The sequence below is a fragment of the Lissotriton helveticus genome, chromosome 12 (assembly GCF_964261635.1).
Source record: "Lissotriton helveticus chromosome 12, aLisHel1.1, whole genome shotgun sequence".
Lineage (NCBI taxonomy): Eukaryota > Metazoa > Chordata > Amphibia > Caudata > Salamandridae > Lissotriton > Lissotriton helveticus.
The window spans coordinates 372320483-372346341 of record NC_136073.1 but is presented as its reverse complement, the minus strand read 5'-3'; the positions used below and the strand labels follow the sequence as shown (position 1 = coordinate 372346341).

The 25859-nt window shown below is 43.1% G+C and overlaps 1 protein-coding gene across 4 annotated transcripts in view; it reads right to left on the bottom strand.

Moving 5' to 3' along the window:
* Positions 1–25859, bottom strand: part of TDRD12 (tudor domain containing 12) — a 3388409-nt gene that overhangs the window by 1851266 nt on the left and 1511284 nt on the right. For all 4 annotated transcript variants that reach the window (XM_078668261.1, XM_078668260.1, XM_078668262.1 and 1 more), the window contains one exon: positions 8893–9049. In XM_078668261.1, coding sequence (XP_078524387.1) covers positions 8893–9049 — 157 coding nt within the window. The remainder of the gene's footprint in view (positions 1–8892; positions 9050–25859) is intronic.

Here is a 25859-nt window from a genome sequence, read left to right as displayed (position 1 = left end):
CATCAAAATGATTGTGAGTTGGGAGGTTAGACCAATGCCTATGGTACGTGGATTTGTAATCCCTATATATTGGGGCAATATGAGATGTAGGTTGATAAAAGTAGCCTAAGGGGACTAAATTAACAACCTGCCAAAGGATGGAATGATTTCCGGCTCTACTCAGGGTACGTTGTACTAAAGAGGGAGTTTTAAAGGTCAACACAGCACAATCTCCTGTCAAGTTCTTACATCCATTCCACACCCGACTCACTCTTCTAACCATTTTGAATTCATCAAATAACCTCTCGGTGATGCCAGTCCTAACCTCGAGCCAATGTAGAGACTTATTCCGTAAAATCTCCCACGTTTCATCTACCCCTTTCCCTATCCCCCTAATTTTTTTAAACTCCTGCGAAGCAGTAGCAACATCACCCTCAGCTACACAGGCTCTCCTAGGCTTCTATTCCCCGATATGAAGAACTACTCCAGAAACCTACCTCAAATACCTTTGCCATGGCTGAATATTTTTAAGTACATGTCAGGTCGCTGCAGAAAACTGTCAACACAGACCAGGGTTTACTGAAGAACGGTCACTTTTACAGAGCTATGGGTAGCTTGCATTGGGATTGTCCTTATACCAGCAGAGATGTTTATGGGGATTTTGTGCACTTGAGTGTTATTTTCATCATATTTTCAGACCCAATGGCATGCCAGAAGACGATACCCTAGATTACCCTACAACAGAACTTCATACCGGAGGAATGGTACTGGCCACTTAAACTTCACCTGTGGGTGTAGCAACTGGGCACATCTTTCACCAGGAGCATTTTTACCATATATTTACAGTATTTGCTATTTTCAGTCTCAGTCCCTACTACCAAGAAACTCATTCCTCTAGCCAATCCACTGCTGCGTAAAGACATCCCCTCAGTCATCTAGAGGTTGTAGGAAAGTGCCCATTTTTGACATGGTCACCACTACTTTTTGCCCTAGTACTGATGCTTTTTGACTAAGTGCAATAGGTCCTTGCTGGCCAGGCCCCCAGTGGCAGTGCTCTTTCCATAAAAACAGGAAATGTCTAATTGTAATGCAAATGGAAAGGACTTCTGTCCATCTGGTCCCCTTGCCAAAATATTGCAAGTTATCAGGGAGCCATCTTAAGCATATGTACTGGGCACAGGTCATTACGAGTTACCCAGCTACATAATGGCTTCACTGACAATAATGGTATTTTGTATCAAACGCCTCGTCTTAATACTTTCACGCTGATGCCATTTTTGGATTTATTCTGATAAACACCCAGAGGGCACCTGAGAGGAACCCCCTAAAACCTACTAGTTATTTAGTGTGCTGGCTGACTGGACTATTCTAGTGTTCCTCCACAGACTAGTTTGGCCCCCTGCTCGGGAAAGCTAACTCTCTGAAGTCAGGAACAATGCCTGCTCCGGAGGAAGGTGATCACACCTCCTCAAGCAGGATGGATAGTGCATCAGCATGCCAAGGTCAGAGGCTTCAAAGCCTCTGCCGCCAATGATATGAAATCATGTTTCATCCAGAGAATGCCACCCCCGGCCGTGAAACCCATATGGCATCAGAGCAGGTGGGAAAATTAGCTAATTACTAGGCGTCTTGCACTATCAAGCTAGACATACTCCTTAGGTGGGCCACCTGAAGTGGACACTCAAGGAAGGGTTTCACCATCTTGTTTGTGATGGAACTAGGAACTTTGGGTCTGGTTTATGCCCACTATCCACAGGAAGTGGTCATATAGGAGCTGTAGTCACCCAAGGGGTAGGTAGCCAATTGGCTACTAACTTGCACTCCCCTGGCAGCTGCTCTGCCGACAATTGCACACAGAAAAAAATAACTTGACCTGCCACTGAACAGCCTCCCCAAACCCTTGGAGGACTGTCCAGTACTGCGCCAACCAAGCAGCATCTCCCTTGAGATAGAGGAGCAATCTCCCTGCATCTACAGGCACCGACCGCATCTGCTCGGTTCACTGTTTTGCTGACCATCGGGTCCACTGAGGGAGAAACTTGCCAGGAGGGCAGTGAGAGTCCCAGAGGTCATTCCGATCACTTCACCAAGTCTTGAGACGCTGAGCCTTCTCGTAGCCACCCTGCATCAATACCCGGGGTACTGCAGCCCTTGCAAGTACCAAGGCTTGTTGTATGTCCAGTCCCAACACCACCGACACCAACATGCCGGACAAGGGACGTCAGGATCTCCAATGTCTTCACAGAGTGTGGCCCTGCAGCTTTGTTTTCTCTCCTTTTACAGGTCCCAAAACCAAGTGATAACCTCTAACTCGAGCGACCCATCGGGCAAAAGACCCATGCACCCAAGCCCCCAGCTCAAGTTCATGAAAACAGACTGTCTTTTTCCTCCTGGGACCATGTAGTGCTTGTGGCTACCAAAGCGACCAGAACCTCTGCACCCGGACTCAACCGGGCAGGTAAAAGCAAACTGATGGTGTTTTCTTAGACCTTGACCCCTAAGCACCTGAGGTTCAAAAGAAGAACCCTGAAAACCGGTTGCAAATAATTCTTTGCAGTGTATGTTTCTCCCATAGGCGAATATTACTGTGTTTGAGACTCATACCTCAAAACTGTTATTTGACTATTTTGGCTAATACCACAAAAATCTATAACTCTTAAATGACTTATTTGATTCCAATCTTTGTGTCTAAAATTATATGAAAATCTGTGTTATTTTTTTTATTGGTCTCAACATTCTTCTTGCGTGTGTCTTTTTTTGACAGTATGTACAACATATGGTTAATACTACCCTCTGAATTAAAAGGGGTAAAAGGGGCCTAGTGGTGCAATACATTAATCAGCTACAGCCTGAAATGGTTCTCCTCCAAGAAACACCTCAAGGGGACCCCTTGTTGATTCCTAGGAAAGTGAGCTTACACCACCCTGAAACACACAGAGTTTACGAGTGGGGACAAGGGGTGACCATACTGATGAGCACCCTCCATTTTGGGTCACTAGAACTTGGATAGACCCCAATGGCATATATCTTGGTGTACAGTGCTACGGGGGTCAGACCGAAATGACCATACTGAGACTGCAAGAGCTAAAGTAACAGATATTTTCTTGTTGTCTACCTCTTCAATGCATGTAAGGGGGGGTGAGGGGGGAGGGCTTCAATAACGTCACAGCCAATGGACTCGTCCGTTCCAGGACCCAGACGTCACCCCCTCAGGTGACAACACTGGTGCAGTTTGCCTGGAGGCTTGGATTAACTGATCTTTAGCACAGCTTACACCCGACTGAGAGGAAATATACTATTCGGGAGCCCACAGGGTCTATTCAAGGATCAACTATGTTTTTGCACCTTGGGGAGGGGAGTATGGGAAGTTGTCCAAGCGGACCATCGGGCAAGGGGACTATCTGACCACTCGTACCTGCTGATTCAAGTGGGAAAAGTCAGGGACAGGTGGACCACGGGGTAGAAACTAAATGCATGGGACCTGAAAGATCGGGAGGTGGCAAGGGGTCCTGGGTGGGCACAGAACTGTATTTTCACAAAAACGAGAGATGCAGTGGCATCTAAGGTAGTACTCTGGGAGGATTTCAAGACTGTGCTCCATAATAGGGCCCAGAATTTGATCCTGGGAAAAAGAGAAGGACAGTGGTGGAGCTCGAAGACCTGGAGAATCAAATTATGCAGGTGGTAGGGTCCCTAGGATCGAAGTCAGACACTCTGGTGCAAAACAGATCGCAACATGACAGGCAGAATACAGGGCACATGAAGGGGTTTAAAAAAACAAACAAAAAAACAATGTAGACCACCCTGCATAGTTTATACAAGACTGGCGACAAGGCTGGTAGATTAGTAGTGTGGTTGAGTAGAAGGCAACAGGAAGCCCAAAGGGTGCATAATATTATTAACCAAGCAGGAGTTAATTGTGACACAGATGCCTGAATGGTAAACAAGTTTTCTCAATACTATGAGCAGTTCTACAAGGCCAGACCAATCCCTGGCCAAGAACATTTTTGGGAATATTTCGCCTTGGTCCCCACGCCGGTGTTAGACAGGGATGCTAGCGAGACTTTGGAGTAGGACTTAACTCTGAGCGAGATTCAGGCCACCATAGTCAAATTGAGATGGGTAAAAACCCACAGGCCAAATGTCATTATTGCAGAGTTCTACAAGCCCTACGCAAACCTAGTGGGACCCCACGTATTGAATTTGTTCAGTGAGGTAGGCGAACTGTGAACTTCCCCCATACCTTCAAAAAGCAACGATTATAGTACTCCCCAATGTACGGAAACCCAGGGATCGGAGCAACTCTTATCACCGATCTCACTATTTAATGTTGAGACTAAACTGCTGGCTACCATCATGGCCTTAATAGATCCTGACCAACTGGGTTTTATGCCCGGCAGGTCAACGCACCTGATCCCGAGACGCACTCATAACTGGCGGACGACAGTGCAAGCCCGTTAAACACCAAGTCTTCTTCCCCTTAGATGCTGAAATGACATTTGACGCTCTCCAATGGCCTTTTCTCAAGCAGATACTACTAAATTGTGGCTTTTGTCTGCAATTCAGAAAGTGGGTTGCAGTGCTGTATAGAAACTGGACTGCAGTGGTTAGGGTAAACGGTAAGCTGTCTGCCAAATTTCCGATAGGGAGTGGAACCTGACCGAGCTGTCATCTATCTCCGCTCCTGTGTGTCCTCACAGTAGAATTTCTAGCATGTAAGGTGAGGCTACATCCAGCAGTGGATGGGTTCTGTATCTCAACAACGGCTGAGACAGAGGAAAATGTATCACTTTATGCTGACGATATACTTCTATACATCATAACCCAGAGACCACTATACAGGTAAATTTTCAGGTACTAGGGGAATATGTAGCCCCATCTGGGTATAGGATTAACTGGGATAAATTAGTGCCCTATACTCCACAGGGGTTGTGAGACCTATCTCAGCTACCACGTGGACTTCGGTGGCTAAGAATGGCTTTAAATACCTGGGGACCTTTATGACATTACAAACTGTGTTTTGTGCCAGCCACAGCCTCTGAAGGGGGCTAGTGAACTTCCAGGCTGATGTCGGACAATGGAGGGGAATTTTTCTCTCCCTGATGGAGCGGGAAGCCATCTTCCAGATGATCACACTCCCCAAATTACTGTATGTGCTTCAGAACAGTTACTACTTAGTCACTCAGACGGTGTTCACCAAGATTATTGGGGAATTGAGGATCCTGCTGTGGGATGGTGGACATCCTGGAACTTTGCTCAGAACTCTATAATGCAACCAATGTATCTGTGGGTAGCCGCTCCCGAATACTGAAGGATATTACTGGGTTTCTCACCTGATAAATATCAACAACTGGATCTATGCATCCAGGGATCATCTGACATTTAGACTAGAATGGGCATTGCTAGAACAAAAATCGCACCTACACTACCTATATGTAGGGAAGGGGGTCCCAGATATTGCCACCTGCAACGCAGGTCGCAATGATGGCCTGGGTTAAGGCCACAAAGCCCGGGATGGGCACATATGATCACCAGAGAAACACCCCTTTGGAGAGGGACATGACTGGGAGAGATTACAAAACTGCAGGCGTTTGAGAGGTGAGACACCATAGGCATCTCTACTGTGAGTGACATCCTCGAACACAGGGACTTCGTGTCCTTCTCCTCGGTACAGTAGGAATACCATTGACACCGGAATCAATTTTTAAAGTATGCACAGCTGCACCACGCATGGCAGGCAGAGAGATTGGAGGCGGTATAGAGCCCGGAATACGCCCCCCCCCTTAAGGGGTGCATACTAAATGATGAATTGGTTAGGGTAGCAGTCTCCCTAACATACAGGATGATCAACAACAATATGCTGGACAAACTAGGCCAGCTTAGAGAGAGATGGAGGCGGGACATGGACGACCTCGAAGAAGTAGACTGGGTGGTGGCACGGATGAGGTAGCTATCAAGTCTAGCCTGCACTTGATACAAACAAAATATCTTTACAGGGTCTATGACCGCCACAGACTGCACACAATGGGGAGAGCACCCTCACCAAACTGCTTGCAATGATCTGGAGCAATAGGATCCTTTATACACACAATATGGGATTGCTCCCACATACAAACCTAATAAAACACAATCATCCAAGAACCTTCTGCAATACTGGAGGTCTCGTTTCCACTTGACTCAAGATATGTTGTGCGAAATTCCAAATAACATTGATGTCCCACCCCTTAAGCTCCTCTTTAGTGCCCTGAGCCTATTGGTGGCCAGAATAGATGTAGCCAGGTAATCGGGGTAATTTCAAAAAGGGGGTGGCAGATATGCCCACTATGCAAAAGAAGCAATCGATGGACGGAATGATGGACAATGCAAATATTCACCCACCAGTCACAAGGATCTGGGTTTAATCCATCATTCTTTTGCTCACCACACCACACCACCCCAGTTTAGACCCAGCCATATGCAAATCAGAGTTAACCCTGTTCCTTATGGGAACAGTCCAGCCCGAACTGCCAAGCCAGGTCCTCCCTGGACCGGAAACAAGCATCCTAGGACCGGTTTCAGGGCATCACCCTTCATCATTGTAGGAAATAGAGGGGTAATCGGTCCCAAACCCCTACCAGCCGTTTTAGTAGAGCAAATAGTAATGGTGATGCTTGTCCGTGACAGGGGGAGACCCCTGACCCCCTAATCCCGAAAAGTAGTTCCAATTGACTGTCTGGACAAGCTTTAACATGTTTGTGACTCGTTTTCACAGCTTTGAGTCAAAGTAAAAGAAGAGTGACAACCAACACGTGTTTTGCCCCTTTTACACGGCCATCCGACCTGGGGCTTCCTCAGGGCGTAATGAGCAATATTCTGGGCTGGTTGGCTCCTTGATTATGTTATGTAATAAACTCCTCAAGTTTAATCTTTGACATAGTGCCCTTGTATCTGCATTCTTCTTTCGGCATCACCCTTCATAAGCCTGGCTAGCTTGAATCCAGTGGTGTAGTGAGCACGGGACCCACGTCTGGGCATACCCTTCCCACTTAGGGCGACATATGAAAAAGAAACAATTGATGGACGGAATGCTGGACAATGCAAACATTGATCCCCAGTCACAAGGATCTGGGTTTAATCCATCATTCTTTTGCTCACAACACCACCCCAGTTTAGATCCAGCCATATGCAAATCAGACTTAACCCTGTTCCTTATGGGAACAGTCCACCCCGAACTGCCAAGCCAGGTCCTCCCTGGACCGGAACCAAGCATCCAGGGACAGGTTTCAGGGCATCAGGGAGGACCTGGACTGGCAGTTCGGGCTGGCTGTTCCCATTGGGCGCAGGGTAAAGACTGATTTGCATATTGCTGGGTACAAACTGGAATGGCATGGTGAGCAAAAAAACAATGGATTTAAGCCCAGATCTCTGTACTGGGGTGAATGTATGACATTGTTCTACATTCTGTCCATAAATTGTTCTTTTTGAATTTGTCACCCCAAGTGGGACGGGTGTGCCCAGACGTGGGTCCCGTGCTCTCCATGCCACTGGAGTCAAGCTATCTTGGCCGATGAGGGCTAAAAGCCCGAAACCGGTCCTAGGATGCTTGTTTCCAGTCCAGGGAGGACCTGGGCTGGTAGTTTGGGCTGGACTGTTCCCATTGGGCACAGGATCAAGACTGATTTGCAAATGGCTGGGTCCAAATTGGAATGGCGTGGTGAGCAAAAAAACGATGGATTTAGGCCCAGATCTCTGTACTGGGGTGAATGTATGACATTGTTCTGCATTCTGTAAATCAGTTGTTCTTTTTGGATATGCCCACTTTATATGAGTGGAGAAAGAAAATTGGCTTCTACATGGCAGAGTAGCAGGTTACATAAAGTAGGAGAGGCTGCCCCTGCAAATTCTATCAAATCGGAGAGATGGTGGCAGGCATACTATAGGCTTGGGTCGGCTGAGGATGGCCTTGACACAACACTCGCCAAACTGGTAGATAGACTCAAGGCAACTAGAGGTGTAATGTACATTATTTCTTGACACTGTGCTCTTTCATTTTGTATTTGTTGGTGAAGGCACAAGTTGCACATGACTGTATGACCTCTCTTTGGTTCATGCTTAAATATAAAACAAAATTATTATTTATTTATTTTTGAAACACTACCCTCTGATAAAGACTATTGTGCTTGACCGCACTACAACAAATAGAGCACTTGGAAACATTAATTTCAGCCCTGTAAACCAATAAGGGTCGTGTGTATTTTTTGTATGGTGTGCCCTTACATCAGCACAACCACATAAAACGCCGGCTTCCTACAGGGGGCACAAGAAATTCGATCAATTTCTTGCTCACTGATTGGCAGCCTGGTGCTCAGAGCTGTCTGTGTCTGTCCCTGGGAGCTGTGGTTACCGTAATTATGTATGAAAACTCACATCAATAAGGATTTCAGATGGCAATCTCAAATATCCGATTTAGCAGATGTATAAGGTGTAAGAGGGCAAAAGAGTATGTGTACTTGGCCGGTGGACAAATTAGACGTTAAAACTTCCTGCCTTCAGAAGCTATCCTCATGTCCAGGGTATTGGGCGTTACAATTTTCAAAACTATGTGTCCGTACAACACTATAGTGGAAATGGCACTTAAGGAGTCAATAATACTTACCTATAATAACTTTATTGCTTTTCGTTTGTTCTCCAAAAGTACCACATCTCTTATAAGAGTTGTCTTTATACTTATATTATTGTCATCCAAAGGTATTCCATGTGTGCAATGAAGAATGCATTCATGTGGCTATTCTGTATTACTTGTAACATAATCAATTAAAAATTCTCTTGAAATAAAAAGAGTGCTTATATGTCTTCAGAGTTACACAACCTGTAAATTCATGTAACTTATTTAGAAGACAATATACATACTAAATATCATAAAAAAGCTCTTACATCCTCTTCGAAGGGTTACATTTTTGGCCTCTTCTTTATTCAGACCCGTTAATATTAACATTGGATTCAGTGGTTTGATGCATCTTCCATACATTTCCACCACCTCAAACACATACTGCGCCTTCTTCCATCCATGACAGATGATCAACACAAGTGGCTGCCAAAAAGGAATGTGATTAGCAAAAATTACAGTACATGTAAAGTAGAATTTTCTTAAATTACGTTGTTAATATACTAATTATAACTCTCTGCACACAAAAGGATAACATACTTAGCATTTATTTCTTTATCTGTACACACTTTGTGCATACTTAAACTACTCTGAACTATACAAATTGCCTTCAAACACCTAATGAGGATAAGACAGCAGAAGAGTCCAGATGTGTTTGTAGTCTGCTGATCCATTTCAATAGGCGCTACCTGCTTGCACCCTTTAAAGGTTTACAAGAATTATTTTTGAGAATTTGGGAGTGCGATTGTCTCCTACTCTTTCCATTTTCAATAGCAAACATACAAAAACAGACTGCATTTTCTTCAAGTTCAAATAACATGTTTACATACCTATTAAACCTATCTCTCCACAGAACCCAATACTCTCTTACGTAACCTACTTAAGATTGATTTTGACAATCTTTTATATCCAAAAATAACTAGAATGTATAAAGTGGGCCTGGGCAAAGTGTTGATTATTTCATAGAAATTCAACAAATCCCAGAATGTTGCATTACATGAATTTCACAAAATCTTGCAATATACAATTTTGAATAATTTGTGCCCACAGGCGATTGGTACATACAGAAAATGTCTAGCCAAAGAATCATTTTTTGCACAAATCTGCTCTCCTCGATATTTTCCATTACTTATAGGAGGAATATCCATGCACCAAAAAGTCCAGGAAACTGCATTTCCACTAAATTGTTTATTTCACTAAATTCTCGTGAACTTTCTGGTGGATACTCTAACTGCATATTCCTCAGCTTGTGAATATTCGAAGGTGCCAGGCTGGATCCAGAGATAGATTACTCTCAGCTCTGCTCCTGTGTAACGGTAGGAGGTATTGTGTGGATCTGAGTCAACTTTGTCCTGCACAGGAAGTTGAGCCAGAGGCACATATACACAATCCCTACGCAATTTCATACGTTTCTTTCTTCACTGGTGCCATCAAATGTGGAGATCACTAACTAATCAAATATGAACGTGGGGAGCTCTGTAAATCAGACGCTTTATAGGGATGGTTAAGAGTGTCCATTCCACAAAACAGAGAGAAGGAAGAGTGGTGAGGAATCTGCAGTCAGGTAGAGTATCCACAAGAAAGAGCATTGCCGAAAACTTTTTCTTATGATGGATAATTCGAACCAGATTCCTCACCTTGTGAATAGATAACAGTACATCACAAGTTGATGGGTCTGTGAAAAAAACCTCATACCAAAATATCCTGCAGGACCAAATGTGATAAGTGCCCTTGTCGCCAGACAAGGTTTTCAAGGCAGTAATGCTTCATGACATATTCAGTGACACCCACGTTCTTACCGTACTCCACATGCCAACACAGTGGTACCTGCCTTGGCTTGGACTACTTGAGCCCTCCTGCCCTCGGAGGGCTGCTTCTTGGCCAACGCATAGCAAATTTCTATAAGGAATACTAGCTAACTTGAAGTGGTCCACTTTGGGACTGTATTCTTCCTCACCCAAGTCACCCACACAATGGGTCATTGCCAAGTAGATGATCTACAATCACAGTAAAAGGTCAAAGGTCTAAGCATTGGTCTCTCCTCTTTTGATGGGTGAGGTTGAGTGAACAATACCACATGGGTGACTATTTGTCTAACATGAAAGGGTGTCACAACTTTACGCAGAAATGCCACACTAGCCACACCACCAGTTTGTCTGGGGAAAAAAGGTGATGTAGGGGGGCTGAACAGACAGCTTGTAGCACACTTCTGCAACAAGCTGAGGTTATCGCTATCAGTAAGACTGTTTTCAAAGTCAGCAGACAAAGCACAAATTAGCATTAGCTCAAATGGAGGATGCCAGGAAAGTGGGGACCACATAAAAGTCACACTGTGACATTAGAAAAGGTTTGGGTGGTAGCATATGGACTGGAACTTCAGAGAACAGCATCACGACAGGAGATTAAAACAGTGACAGCTGGTCTGGTAAACACAAAAAGGCCAACAAGTAACCTATAACTAATCAAAATAAGTTCTTGCTGGGTAAAAAAAAAGACATCCATCTGCTAGAATGACCAACTACTTCAGAGGGCAATTGAAGGCAATCAACTGCTGCAACTCAATCTTCAATCAGGGAAGAGTAGATTGCACAAGCATGGGTGCAGGACCTTGCCCTGCTGCTGAGACAGAAGAACCTCCCGATGTGGCAGCCTGTTTGGAGGACAGATGCTCATGTCATGGCCAGAAGTTCTGGGTACCAAACTCACCTGGACCAGGTTCGAGCCACTAGGATGATTTCGGCCAAATCACACCTGATCTTGTTCAGAACTCTCGATATGAGAGGCAGCGATAGGAAGGTTTTTAGGAGTCCTGGGCTCCAATTTAGGCAGAATGTGTCTCAGAGAGCCTTCTTATGCACTCCAATGTACAAAAGTATTGACACTGCACATTCATGGGGTGGTAAAGATTTTGCCAGGTCCCTACCTCCACCCCCTCTGAATGGAGCGATCATTCATGATCCCCGAGCATAGTTAACGGAATTTGTCTGCTCGGGCATTTAAAGAACATGGCAGGTTGCTCAAGGTCAGACAGAAAGCTTGGCGACGCTGCCAGTTCCACAGGCGCAGGGCATCCTGGCACAGGGCCCAAGTCTCAGCTCTGCTTTTTGCAGTATCATACGGTGTTGGTGTTGTCCATGAGCACCTGGATCAGAAGGACTTAAATTCTAACCAAATAAATTGTAACTTCAATAGACTGATGTGGAGATGTGTCTCCACTGGAGACCAGAGTCATTTGATCTCCTAAACCCAACAGTGATGCATTCATAATGGCTCATCTCTGGGTGGGATAGGAAGAGGGGTCTGCCACCAGTCCACTTGCGGTCGAGCAGTGACCAATGGAAGTCTTATGCCGTCTCATTTGAAAAATGGATGGAATCAGAAAGGTTCCTTAAGTACTGAGCCCACTGAGACTTCAAATGCTACTGCACAGCCTGCATGTGCATCTTAGCAAAGTTCACCGGTAGGATGTGGAAGGTCAGGAGTCTTAAGAAGTCTCAGATGAGATCCAGGACTGAAGCTGAAAAATCGGATTCGTAGCCCAATGTCCTAGACTCAATAAAGAAGGAAGGCTCCAAATTGCACCATACCCAAAACTGCTTTCATGAACTGCAAACTAAGTAAAGGAGTCAGGCGTGACTTCGGCACAATGATTGAGAAGCCCAAAGATATTACGTTCACTGTCAACTAGAAATGATCTGCAACGGACTGTGGCAAGCCCATATCCAATATCCAGTTGTGAAGTAGGGAGAATAATAGTATCGCTGGAATGGCCTTATGCTGAGAACACGTCTACATACTCTATTTCGACTCAAAGCAGGACTATCAAGCCTTCTTGAGGTGCTCAGAGAAGTAGAGTTTGGCCTTGCAGTTCTGGATGTCCTTCTGTTTCATCCAAGAGCATTTGTTGCACAATTTCGAGTCATGCGAGGAGCCAAGACACCAAAGACAGACCTTGTGAGAGTTCTTCACTGACATCTGTTTGTGACAATCCATGCAGCATTTGAAACCGGTTGATTAGGCAGGGAAAACATGTAACTTGCAGACTGGATAATGTCTGGAACCATAAACTAAGGGATCGAGCTACAGATCTGTGGAAGAAGACATGAAGAGAAAGCAACAGACGTTGATACGTGGAGGTTGCAGTTATATTGTGGCTCAACATCACTTCCAAGGTGGAATGGATCTACGTGGAGCTGCACAATGCCACCTACTGGTGCTTGAGAGAACTGCTGAGAAAAAAATAAATCTCCTAATCTAGCATGGCACCTGGGGGTATTCACAAGGTAAAGAATCAGCAGTTAGAAGTATTCATCATAAATATGCAATTTCCCTGGACTGAATTTCTGGTTGGATTCTCAATGGGTGTAAAGCAGTGAGCTCCATGTCCAGATAAACATTTTATGGGTGGAAATATTGTTTTTGTTCAACAATTCTGCCCCTGTTATATTACTAGCAGTCCTGGGGTCCCACCTACTGAGGAGGAAAGCACAGCAGGCTTCCGTTTTGATTTACGAGCCACATCCATGATGTAGCCTGCAGAAGAGGGCTTACCTATAAACTCCGAACATGACCGGGGCATCCTGAGTTGAGCAGACCTTTCATCCTTTCCACCACCACCCTTGTCAATCCCCTTTGGTTTTTGGTCCCCCTGCAACTAAAATAGACTGGTTTGAGATGGATCACACAGGCGCTCTCTCCGAATCATAGCCTAGCATGAAAATTAGCTTATAGGCGAGGTAGGAGTTGGAGATGGGTGCTTGGAGGGCCATCCAGAGGTGGAGTGTGCCACTCTTGTACCCTGTGGAGGCATTGTTGTACCGCATGTTTTAGACAATTTATTACAACGCCGTTCCCTAGTTGGGTTGCTGGACACCCCATGTGACAAGAAAAAGGCTCTCTATGCTAACGCAAGTTGCCAGACTGCATTGATTTATGGATTATTGACATTGTGGATTATTACGCTTGCCTTTTACCCCGTGCATGTGATCCATTGCTCATTGGCCATGATTGATAGGTAGTCCTGTAGACACTAAGTAGTGTGGAAGAATCATTTGAAGCACAGGATGGCCCAGGTGCCTGTCCGGAATCTGAAACTCAATATTTAGGTACACCTCAGGTTGGCCAAAACTGCCTGCTGTCTCGTTTGCTATGGGTAAGGTGGATCAAAATCATGGCAAATAGACATTTGAACTGTGCAGGCCACCCAGGAAGGCATTGGTTGCACATGGGACTGAGGGTGGTGGGGGAAATTGCTGGACATGAACGCAACAGACTCTGGCTGCTCGACCGATGCACTTCTCACTGCATCGGAGGGAAGCCTCAGTTCAACGGACTCAAAAATGTATTCAGTGACCTCATGGTTGTATCATCGGACAAGGAATACATTGCCATACTGATTGCTTGGATGGAGCAGAGAGACAGATATTGGATTAAGGACAATTAGGCAGCACTAGCTGAGAGACTTTAAAAGATGACTATGCAACTACGGCGAAGAACGAAGATTTAGCTGCCCTCTCTCTGAGAAATATCACACTGCCTACCTGGGGCCGCATCGAGGCCCGTGCCTGCTGACCCTTCTCGCTGTGCTGGGGTGGGAATCAGTACCCCTGCTGACATCACTGCTGCACCGGAGGTAGGCGCATCCTGGCCACACAACGGCGCCAACAGACTCCTGCAGCGCGGGACACACTGCCCACCTGGTGCCGCATCGAGGCCCGTGCCTCCTGACTCTCTCTGCTGTGCTGGGGTGGGACTCAGTCCCCCAGCTGACATCGCTACTGCACCGGAGGGAGGAGCCTCCTCAACGCACAAAGGCGTCAACAGATTTCCGCAGGGCACACCCGGGCAAAGCCACTGGAGGCCAATCTACGCTCGTCCGCGTATGGACGAGGCTGGGCACCCCCTCTTTAGTTCTTCTCTTTTAAGACTACATCGGACCTTGGACTCGGCCAAGCCTGAAGACTTAAGACACAAGAACAGGCAGATATGTGTTTATTTATTTAATGAGTATCCAGGTCTTTGAGAAAAACGAAAAAAGCAGCAATGCATAGGCTATGGGCAAACACAAATTAGCCCAGGCAACTGGGAAGGGGATTCCAAAGGCAGTAGCCTCTATCAAAGCAATTACTAACTACTTATCTAACGCTATGGGCTAACTGAATAATGAAATCACTAATGCAGAGAGACTAGCTGCAAATAAATCTGCCCTACATAATGCAATGGATAAAGCTATTGAGGAAGATACGCTATCAGAACCAGTGACCTCTCCCAAAAGGAAAATGCATATCGCAACATGTGTCTCCAATAACCCCATTTTGATTAGTGAAGACTCTCCGAAAAGTGAGTTATCTCCCCCCACCCACCCCCCAGCAAAGAAATGCTGTCAGTTGGTGGATCCATCAGCCACTAACTTAAAAAAAGGGAAGGCAACTACAGGGGGAAAGGACATTTTGCCTCCACAAAGGCACTTAAGGTCATGAATAAAGAAAAACACTAAAATCCTCCAAAGCATAGACTGGTCATTAAGAAAGTTACACAGTAGATTGAGAACACAGCAGGATTAGCTAAAGAAGGATCTGGAGGCTATTAAATCTGGAATATCTAAATTCGAGATAGCTGTAAAAGAAATATTAGCTCAAGCTAAGACACAAACTGGGGACACTACTACAAAGGAAGTGGTACAAAATAATCACAACATCATATGTTGCCCCTACTCAAACATCCCTGGTTTCCAACTAAAGTAAGAGACTCAAGAAAGACCTATAAATACAACCTTCCACCAGAAGCAATGGCATATGTAATTATATTGAGAAACGTACCTAAATTAATGCTGCACGTAACAGAAACCCAGACCGAGCTCAAAAATAAGGTGATACACTGGTTGGAAAAACTGTTTTTGAGTACCAACAGGTTTTTTCCAAGAAAAAATAATGGTCAGAAGAGTGGACTGGATAGGCCCCTCTAGGAAAATTGGTGAAGGTGACTGTATTGTAGTGAACTTTCAATCCCCCAAGATGGTTGAAACTGTACTCCAGTCTGGGTTGGAGGCCATGCCCTGAAAATACTGAAGGGAACATTTTAGCTGAATCTCTTGGCTTTGTTTACAGGCCAGACATGTTTTTTGGTAGGGCTGGCATTCCCTCACAAATAGAGCTATTATCAAACCGGAACATTATTCAACATCTTATAAAAACCAATTAATAGACATTTGATAACAGTTCTGACTACAAACAGGTTTTCACACCTCTCAAATTATGACGAACAGGATTGACAACCGGGCTGGGAGGGGAAGAAGTGTAAATCTTAATTGATACACACCATGTAGCTTGTGAATTACAAAATCTAGACCGGGGTAATCTGACCTCTACAAAAAAAGAAAACAATAATTTCGTAATTAAGACTTGGAATGTTGCAGGAGTAAAAAATAAATTAGCGAACCCAGCGTGGTCAGTCAAACCCACCTAGTCTGCCTACAAGAGACATGTGTAATAGACTATTTTCATGTGGAGGGTTTTACTTCGTTTCTCACCCCGGAAACACCCTTAGAGGGAGGGTGGGCTAAAAAAGCTTTAGCCGTCTCAATACCCATAACCACATCACTAAAACTGTTAAGGTCCTATATGTCTTCCCCCTACTTTCAATTCCTCCATCTTCATCCATCTTCAAACGGTGGAAAAGTTCAATTTGGTTTTAATTAGCTTTTATAATAATGTTTTTAATAAAACTAAAGCCAATGTTATCATGGATTTAAGTTTATTTTCTTTGTATATCACTGATCTCCCTGGCGCTCTGAACTCAGTAAGAGGGGATGCCCCCAAAATTGGTAGAATGTCCATTGGGTCTCTATTGTATGCAGACGATGTTGCAATATTTGATCTAACACCTATTGGCCTGCAACGCCGTCTGGACGTTTTAAACAAATATGCAGAGGTTCACTTTTAGAAAATTAATATTGCAAAAAGCAAGATTTTGGTTTTCCGTAAGAAGGGGTTTAGAATAAAGAGATGTTTAAGATGGATGCTTGGTTTTGAAAAACTGGAACTGGTTGACTCGTATGTATATTTAGGGAAAGTTTTTTCCAAAACAGTTCGAGACTTGGAGCATACTAAACATTGTGTTAGTAAAGCTGTCTCCCAGGCAAGTGCATTAAACAGATTTGATAAAACTTGCGGGAGACGCCATTTTAACCATGTCTTATCTGTTTTCAAGGTCAAACTCCCACCCTCGTTAATATATGCTGCCGAGGTGTTGGACATGAACCATTGGCTCTCGTTTGATAAGGCGGAAGGATGAATTATGCGCCAAATTTGCAATTTAAACTCTCTGGCTGCCCCACATGTTCTGCGCCTTGAATGTGGATTAGTCTTGTCCTTCATCTTAGGTGGGGTAACTCTCTCTTCTTGGGGGAAGAGGGTACTCTTAGGACAGCCCTGAGAAAAGAAATCTTTTGCACTCTAAAAGAACAATCAACGTTTTTTAGGCCTTTTTTATGTGCAAATGATACTTTTGGTCGTTGTTGAACTCCCGCTTCTCGTATGCCTAAATCTGGTTTGAAAAAGTTTTTTTTTCTTCAATCTTTATTGAGTTTTTACATTATTGAAGCATCCCAGCCCCCCACCCCACCCAGAGACAGGCATGATAGTTAAACGAATATATAAACAAACATAGGTCAGAATAAACACATAATTATACAAAAATTATAATTGAGCAAATTAACATATAATGACATCATCTACATCCTTGATTAATCAGTATGTTCCACCCATTGTGCTGAGGGCTCCCAAATTTCGAACCCTTTCTTTTTCTTATTCCGACCCTTACGACTGTATATAGCAATTTCCAAACTATAGGTTGCTAACAAACGAGCTTGCCATTGTTGAAATGTAGGTGAGTATAGGTCAAGCCACTTAGCTATTCTTTTTAGGAGTATAATATAGTTGAAAAAAAGTCTTATAGTATTGTGACTATAATTTAGTTATTAGGAGTGATTGAGAATGATCAAATCCCATCTGAATTGAGGTTTCTGGTATATCTAAAAGGTTCTGCCAAATTTGAATATGTTTGTCTAAATCCTCAGGCAGCATGTTAATCAGATTATTGTATAATTCCGCAATTTTAATTGTGTTATTTAATCGATTCGATTAATTGTATTTTCCGAAATGCAGAGTTGCCGCCACCCTTTTTTATTATAAAATCTCTAATTTGTAAGTATTTAAAAAAGTCGCGATGATCCAGACCAAATTTCTTTAATAATTCGAATGTACTAAACCCAGTTGAATTATAAAATGAGCCAAGTCTAGTGATACCCAGCCTAACCCACCGTTCCATACATGAATCGGAGAAGATCTCAGGGAGATTTCTATTTCTATATATAGTCGTATAGTGCGAAAATCTACCAATCCAAAGGATTTTACGTATATTGCCCCATGCAGTATATATACCCTTTTAAGTTTTAAAGCGAACCTTTTTAAAGTGACAATCATAAGTCAAGCACCAAAGATGATTTCCTGTCTCTTCGCCCAAAATAAGTTCCTGTGGAGTCGGACCCCACTGACTTGATCTAATTGCAAGTTTGGGGTTAAGAGTGCTCTGCTACAGTTGAGAATAGTCGCCAACCAATAAACTTTAAAATTTGGAAGGGCAAGTCCTCCTCTATCTTTAGGTAGATTAATTAATTTAATGGCTCTACGCGATCTACTATACCCCCAAATAAAGCGAGAAAATATACCATCAATTTCTTAAAAAATTTATTGTTCAAACATTAGACAGATAGTTCTGAAAAAATATAAAAAGTTTGGGAAAAATACCATTTTAATTAGGTTGCACCTACCGATAATAGTTAGGTGTAGATTATGCAGTTTCTTCAAAGCTTGGTCCGTTTGTTTCAATAGTGGTTTGAGATTGAGTTTAACCAAATTGTCAAGATTTGAAGTGATATTAACTCCTAGATAAACTGCATTTTTTACTACCCTTATATCACAATAATTAATTTGGTTATTGATTATGATTTGAGTTTTATTTGAATTTAATTTATAACCCGATACTACTCCAAAATCCCCAGCCTCTTGTTCAATTCATTTTATGGCCTCCTTTGGGTTAGCTGTTTTATTTAACAATATCATCGGCATATGCCAATGTTTTGGTGACTCCATTGGGGGTCGTTATTGGTCTTATGGCTTGATTGGATTCTAGTCTCCGAATAAACGGATCTCTAAATAGAGCAAATAATAGGGGGAAGCAAGGGCAACCCTGCCTTGTCCCTCTTGTCACTTTAAAATTGTCCGATGTCTCCCCATTTATCATGACCATTGCTTCCGGTATAACATACAACATACGTATTGCCCTGATGAAAGTTTCCCCTATCCCGCTCCTTGACATAGTCGTCCATAAATATTGCCAGGAGACCCTATCAAACGCTTTTTCAGCGTCTAGCAGTATAAGTGCCATAGGGTCCCCTGCAATTTCGGCTATGTCAAAGAGTGTGATAACCCTCTGAATGGGATCCGTGGTAGAACAGCCCGGAACGAATCCATGTTGCCTCACTGAAATAATTTTATGAACTAGTGGAGCAAGCCGGCTGGCCAGTAATTTAGAATAGATTTTAGAGTCATTATTGATTAAGGTGATAGAACGGTAGGCCCCTAGCTCAGTGGGGTCTTTATTCTTCTTGGGGAATACAATAATCTTTGCCTGTGCCCAGGATCCTGGCGGTTGACCACCCTGAAACACATGGGTCAATAGCTTGGTAAGAATCCCTTTCAGTTGTTTACTAAATCTGGCATAAAATTCTGATGGAATTCCATCGAGACCCGCTGCTTTACCAGTTGAGAGGGTATTAATTGAGAGGAGTATCTCGACCCATTGTGGTTCCTCAGCCAAAATATCTTGATCAGTTTGGAAAAGTAGTGTCCATGTTACCAAATCAAGATATTCTTCGATTTAAGATTGAGTTTTACATGTCTCGGTATATAATTCCTCATATCTTTTAAATAATTCTCTAATTGCATTAGTGTCTTGTATAAGGCCATTATTGGGATCTCTAATCTCTTTAATTGTATTGTCAGTATAATCCTGCCTTGTACGAGCAGCTAATTGGTGCCCCACTTTTTCCCCGAGCTCATAGACCTTTTCCTTGTTTTGGGTGGCTTTACAAACTGCTTTTAATGTAAATATATCTACAATTTGGTTTTTGGTGATGGGAACTTCTCTTATTGCTTCCTCAACATTAGTATTTCCCTGAATTGCCCTTACTAGATCTTCCTCTTTTTTAGCTAATTTATTTTGTAGATTATTTATCCGTAATTTGGCATTTTGGTTACTTTTGATAATTCCCGCTTTAAGGGTATCCCATCCAATTTCCAGCGGGGCGCTGCTGAGATTAAATTCTAAAAATTCAGGAATCCAATTTTCTATAAGCTGACAATATTCTTCGTTAAGCAGTAAAGCCCTTTCAAAAGTCCACCTCTTATGGTTCGATTGTATCTTTCCTATATCAATACTTATAATTAAAGGGTTATGATCAGACAACACCTTCGGTAATTTATCTATAGTGCAATTCGTAGCAATGCAATGTGAAGCAAATATATAGTCCAGTCTTGCGAATTTGTAATGTGGGTGGGAAAAGAAGTTATAACCGGGGTTATTTGAAAAGTGCATTTGCCAACAGTCGAAAATCCCATGTGTACTACAAAGTTCTTCAAGGGCTTTATACACTCTCGGTTTCCTGCCTTGATACATGAATTTGTTTGGCCCTTGCGCCCAATCTGCTGCAAGATTCAGGTTAAAATCACCACAGATGATCAATGGTAGTGGCCAATGTGCTAATTCGTTGTTTAGAAATATAAAAGGATCAGGATCATCATCTACACACCCATATACCGAGCAAATGGTTCGTTTTTTCCCCACACTATATTGACATTCGGTAATGGCCCATCTTCCAAACTTATCTGCCGCTGATTTATCAAATTGGAGATCCCCACCGCGTGCCATAATTGTTACTCCCCGTGTTTTGTTTGCCCGAGTAGTTGCCTTGATCACCCTATATCCTAGAGTTTTTAAAATTGCAATTTGGAACCCTTCGACATGAGTTTCCTGGAGGCAAACTATTACCGCTCCGATTGCATTAAGACATATTGTCGTTCTTTGCCATTTTTTTGGGACGTTTAATCCACAAATATTAATTGTTAGTATTTCTAATTGACTTATTAATAGACAGAAAAAAGTAATCCATCATTAAAGCTTTCCCCAAGCAAATGGATTCTTACAAATTCCACAACTTCTGACCTGATTTCATGCCTGTAACCCCACCCTCACACTCTTCCCCCGTACCCTTTTAATAAAAAAAACTGCTTCCCCCGCCCAGTGAACCATCGCACCCCCCACTACCCCTTACTGAGGTACTGAGACTTCCTGGTTCAGAGCGAACCAAGTTGTGGGCACCCGTGTGATTAGTAGCTCCAAGCGGCCACCAGCCCCAACCCCCGTATCTGCCTGAAGGAACGGGGTTATTCTTAATCATAGTGTGTTCAGTTTCCATCAATTATTTAACATATGTACAAATTAGTGACAATGATATAGCTGCTACAGACATTTTACTTATGATTGTTGCTAAGTAATCTATTTATTATTCTTGCTTTTATCTAAATTTGTGATTTCTTTTAAGTACGCTTCTGCCTGTATTTCACTGGTAAAGATTCTCGTAGTGCCGTTAATTATGATTTTTAATCGTGCCGGGTTCTGCAAATAAACGGTGGCACCGATTAGTTCAAATGGAGTGATTAGCTGTCTCAACCTCCACCTTCTTTCCAAGGTCGCGTGGGCGAAGTCAGGTCTGCAAAAGAACGAGAAGCCCTTATATTCTCTTTTTTTTGTGGGCCGAGCTAAATCAAAAAGGGCTTCACAAAGTAGAAAATTACCAAAATTTACCAAGAGCGCCGGAGGATATTGCACAGTTGTCTTAGATTTTTTTGAGAGAGTCAGAGGAAAGCGATGCGCCTGTTGTATTTCTTTGGTAAGGTCCCACATGTGTAACTCTGAAAACGCTTCTTTCAACAACGCGATCATGTAGCCCCTGGGATCCTTCCCCTCTGCATTCTCCGGTATCCCAAGAAAACGTAAATTATTCCGTCGTGCTCTATTCTCCTGGTCTTCAACCTTCTGCATTAAACCTTTAACGATACCATCCTGCTCTTTCCCAAGTGTTTGTAGAGCCGATACATCTTGCTCAATACTTTCCATACGTGTTTCCACTGATGCCATTCTGTCCGAGATTTCAAGACACGTGGCTCCCACTTTTTGTACAGCCCCCTTGAGTTTCAGTATGGCAGTATGAACGACAGTATGGATTTTTTTGGTTATCCTGTTTGACGTCTTCTTTAAAACTCTTAATTGGTTTTAACACGTCGCACAAGGAGGGTTCTAATTGTGATCTCCTGCCATCCCAAACATCAGGTTGCGAAGTCTTAAATGTTTTTGATTCTCCGGAAAGACATAGTTTAGGATCTAAACAGATAATATCTTGTGATGCAATATTCCTGGTTCTTTGACTGGTCTGATCAGTGTTACTCCCTTGATCCGTAGTGACCTCATAGATTAATTCATTTTGTCTTTTTTGTCTTCTTTTTCTTCTTTCTTGATTTTTTATTGACGCACTATCCTTTGAAGCTACACTCAATTTTAATTCAAGCTCTTGTTCTGGCTCTGGCTCTGATAAATCACATTCACGATCTGATGGTTCAGGAGACCCAACACTCGTCTGTTCTAGCTGCTGCAACTCACTTGAAGTTGAGGCGCCAGTTTCATAAATTTCAGAACCTGAATCAGACTCCGCAGACTCTGCAATGCCAGCATGGGTCAGGCATTGAAACTGATTGTGCATGACAGGATTTTGATCTAGATTTGCGTCTTCCCCGATATCACTATCAATGATTAGCTCTGGTACATGCTGTATCATTTGTATCTGATGTCTCTGTTGTACCGCGCCTTCGTCATGATCCAGAATTTGAGTCAGTTGGACGCTAAGTAGCTCTGAAGCGTGGCCATTATTGGAGTCTATTTTTGTAGTCAGCTTATACTCCGCCATTCCAGCTGTGACTGTGTTTTTCCCCACACTGACTGATCCAGTTGCTTGTTCGGGTACTGTTGTTAAATTAACCATTTTGATTGTTTCGCTCATTTTGATCTCCAACATGCCCTTATCATGATCCTTAACTTTATCCTTATCCATATGTTTATAAATTTCTGACACTTCGGGTTGTGTCCGTAATTTAACAGAGGGATTATTTCCTTGGACACATGGAATTTTCGTTCTGTTTGATATGTGGGCTAAATTTGTATCCAGAACAATGGGCCCATCGTTCCCCACAGAGCCCGACGAAGCTTTAGCCACAGGATTAAATATACTTGAAATCCGGGGTTGAGCTTCAGCAGCTTGCCCGGTGGTTTTTGCGGCAGTTTTTAAATTTTTTATTGTCGGCAATCTTCTTGCCTTTTTAGCCAGCAGGTCTGTCTTATCTGTAGCACACCCACTACTCTGTATACTGAGCAAATTATTAATTTTGTCATCTCCATTCCCATCACAATCAATATCCTTGTCTTTTTCCTTTTCTGCAATTTTGGGTTTACTTTTTTCCTTATCTTTAATCTTATCTTTGTCCTTTTCTTTCTCTGCCTTGCTCTTTAAGCCTCTTGTCTCGGGTCGGTTCACAGCGCCCGTGGAACTCTTCGCTGTTTGAGGTGTAGTCTGACCCCCGGTTGGACCTATGACACCTAGGCCCCCTGATGGTACTAAAGTGTTTGTGTCTAAAACATGGCTACCTGTAGGCTCTTCCATACTGCGCTTTATCTTTTTTGCCCGAACAATTTTTAAACGTAGCTCACCTCTGCCCGAGTGCCTAGATTTCCTCCTCCACCTAAGCAGACTCACACCCAGACCTCCAGTGAGCGTTTTGAGTGTTCTGAATGTTCATTCCACGATCAAAACGGGCAGCACACGCCCAGACCGGCAGAAGAGGCTGCAAACAGCAAGCACCAGCCAGCATCAGACCTCACAGGGCCGTCTGACCGTATCGGCCGCCCTCCAGACATTTCCCTAGCAACCGGGAATTCAGCTACCACAGCTGAGGCTCTGAATCAATGCGGAAGACGCCGTCTGCACAAACAGGTCAGTGCTGCGCACCGAGCCGTTCTCGACGTTTTCGCCAGCCGAGAAATTGTCTCGGAGCTTCTTTTTCTGTCCTTTTCTCTCCAGGACGTTGCCGCGATGAGGAAAGCTGAAAAAATGCTTTTCAATCAGCGGCATCCACCCGCGGGCTTCTCCCGCGGCCTTCTCCCGCGGTGTCAAGTGCAGTTCTCCTGCATCTCTCACATCTCCATTAGTCAGTTAAGGCTCAGGTTGCTTCACCGTACCCACATCGCACAGCGTACTCCTCCACAACAGCTTGCATCAGCTTGCCTAATGTCACTATCCTGTCATTTTCTTTGAACGCTGCAAACAAAAACCTCCATGCAGCGTTGAACACAGAAAGAGAACCGGCAGAGTAGCGGGGGTCCGAGCAAGCAGAGTCTGCCTCAAGTTCCAATTACCCTGACGCCATCTTGGCTCCTCCCCTGGTGGTTGTATACCAGTAAGTTGAAACAGTTCTTAAAGAAATTTAGACCCCTCTCAGTTTGGCGAGAGACGCTGCTTTAAGCAAATCCAGGCCCAGTAACGTGGCTGTCAGTGGGAACGCTTTGGGGAATAAACCACAGCCTTATTTAACTTGGAATATCCCTCACGGGATTAGAAGGCTGATACTCCTACTGAGACTCAATATGCTGCCCTTAAGAGACGTTACTGGCATCTGGGATAAAACACCTAGAGAGTAGAGAATTTGTGAATTCTGCCAGTTGCAAATCCAAGATCTAAATCATGTCCTATTTGTGTGTTCAAAGCTGCAAAGTCCAAGGCGAGTGTTTTTAAAATCAGTATTTATCAGATTTAATATTCACTCCACTCAGAACACACGTTCTTTGGTCTTGTCCCCTCCGAATGAAATGGTTTGTTTTAGGATATACCAATTTTTTTTAGAACATTTTTGCCTATTTATTAGAACATTGTCCAACAGTAGTACTCAGGTTAGGATACCAATTGGTTGGCTATCTAATTGTTTCATGTATTCATAGCATTATTTGCACATTTCTTAGTATGTTTGATATAAGAATTTTTATTAGTCAGTTATGTGATTGTTTTATGTATTATAGCATAATTTGCACATTTTTTAGTCTGATAAAATTTTATAGTAATGTATGAGGAAGGAATTTTGTATTGTATGTAATGTTTGTCCTTTTAAATTGATGCCGTGTTTTTGTGGACCTCTGTAGGAGTTCCAAAACAAAATAAATAAATACAATTGGAAATTGGATAAATTGGATTTAAGTAGGGAGATTGAATCATTTTTAAAACACATCAAGGACAATTATATATTAATATGGCTGGGGATTTTAATATGAGCTAATGCAATAAGAGGAGATCTAAAGGCTGTGGCTATATAAAAACTAATGGGGAAGGAATTACGCATTCCTTGCCCAATTTATACAGGGAGGCAATACATTATTTTTAGATATAGTTTGGAATTGCTAGAACATCCTTAAGAGTAAGGACTATCGCTAATACAAACGTATTATGGGAGCCGCAGAAGCTCCTTTATTGACCAAATCTTAGTGACCATCAATTAATAGAATTTTTTTACATTATTCCACGTGTTTTTAGTGACCACTCCATTTTGACAGTGGCCCCTCATATACATATCCTGAAGCCTAATATTCTAAAATTATGCACCAATTCGGAACACAGGCAAAAGTGGTATTAGCTTAAAATGGGCAAATATTAATGGTATGGTCATTACAGTGGAAATTATGGCAGGAAATCTTGAAGACTTTAATACACGCACAGATCTGAAGTCCACACCGCTGTGTATTATGGTAGCCTTTTGTAAAATAATGGCAGAAATCTCTGAGAAATTAAGATACCCCACTAGAAGTAAAGTAAATAAAAGGCAGGGATGGTTCGACATGGACTGTTCCCAAAGCCAACAGAAAACTGAGGAAAGCTTTACTGGATACTCCGAGAGACTGGGACAAAATCAGTAAATTGAGAGTTATGTACCAAATCTGCCCTAGATAAAAGAAAAAGAGATGAAAGATGAGTTCTGGGACGATCTAGTACAGGCCGCAGAATTAAAGGATAATTCCCTCTTGT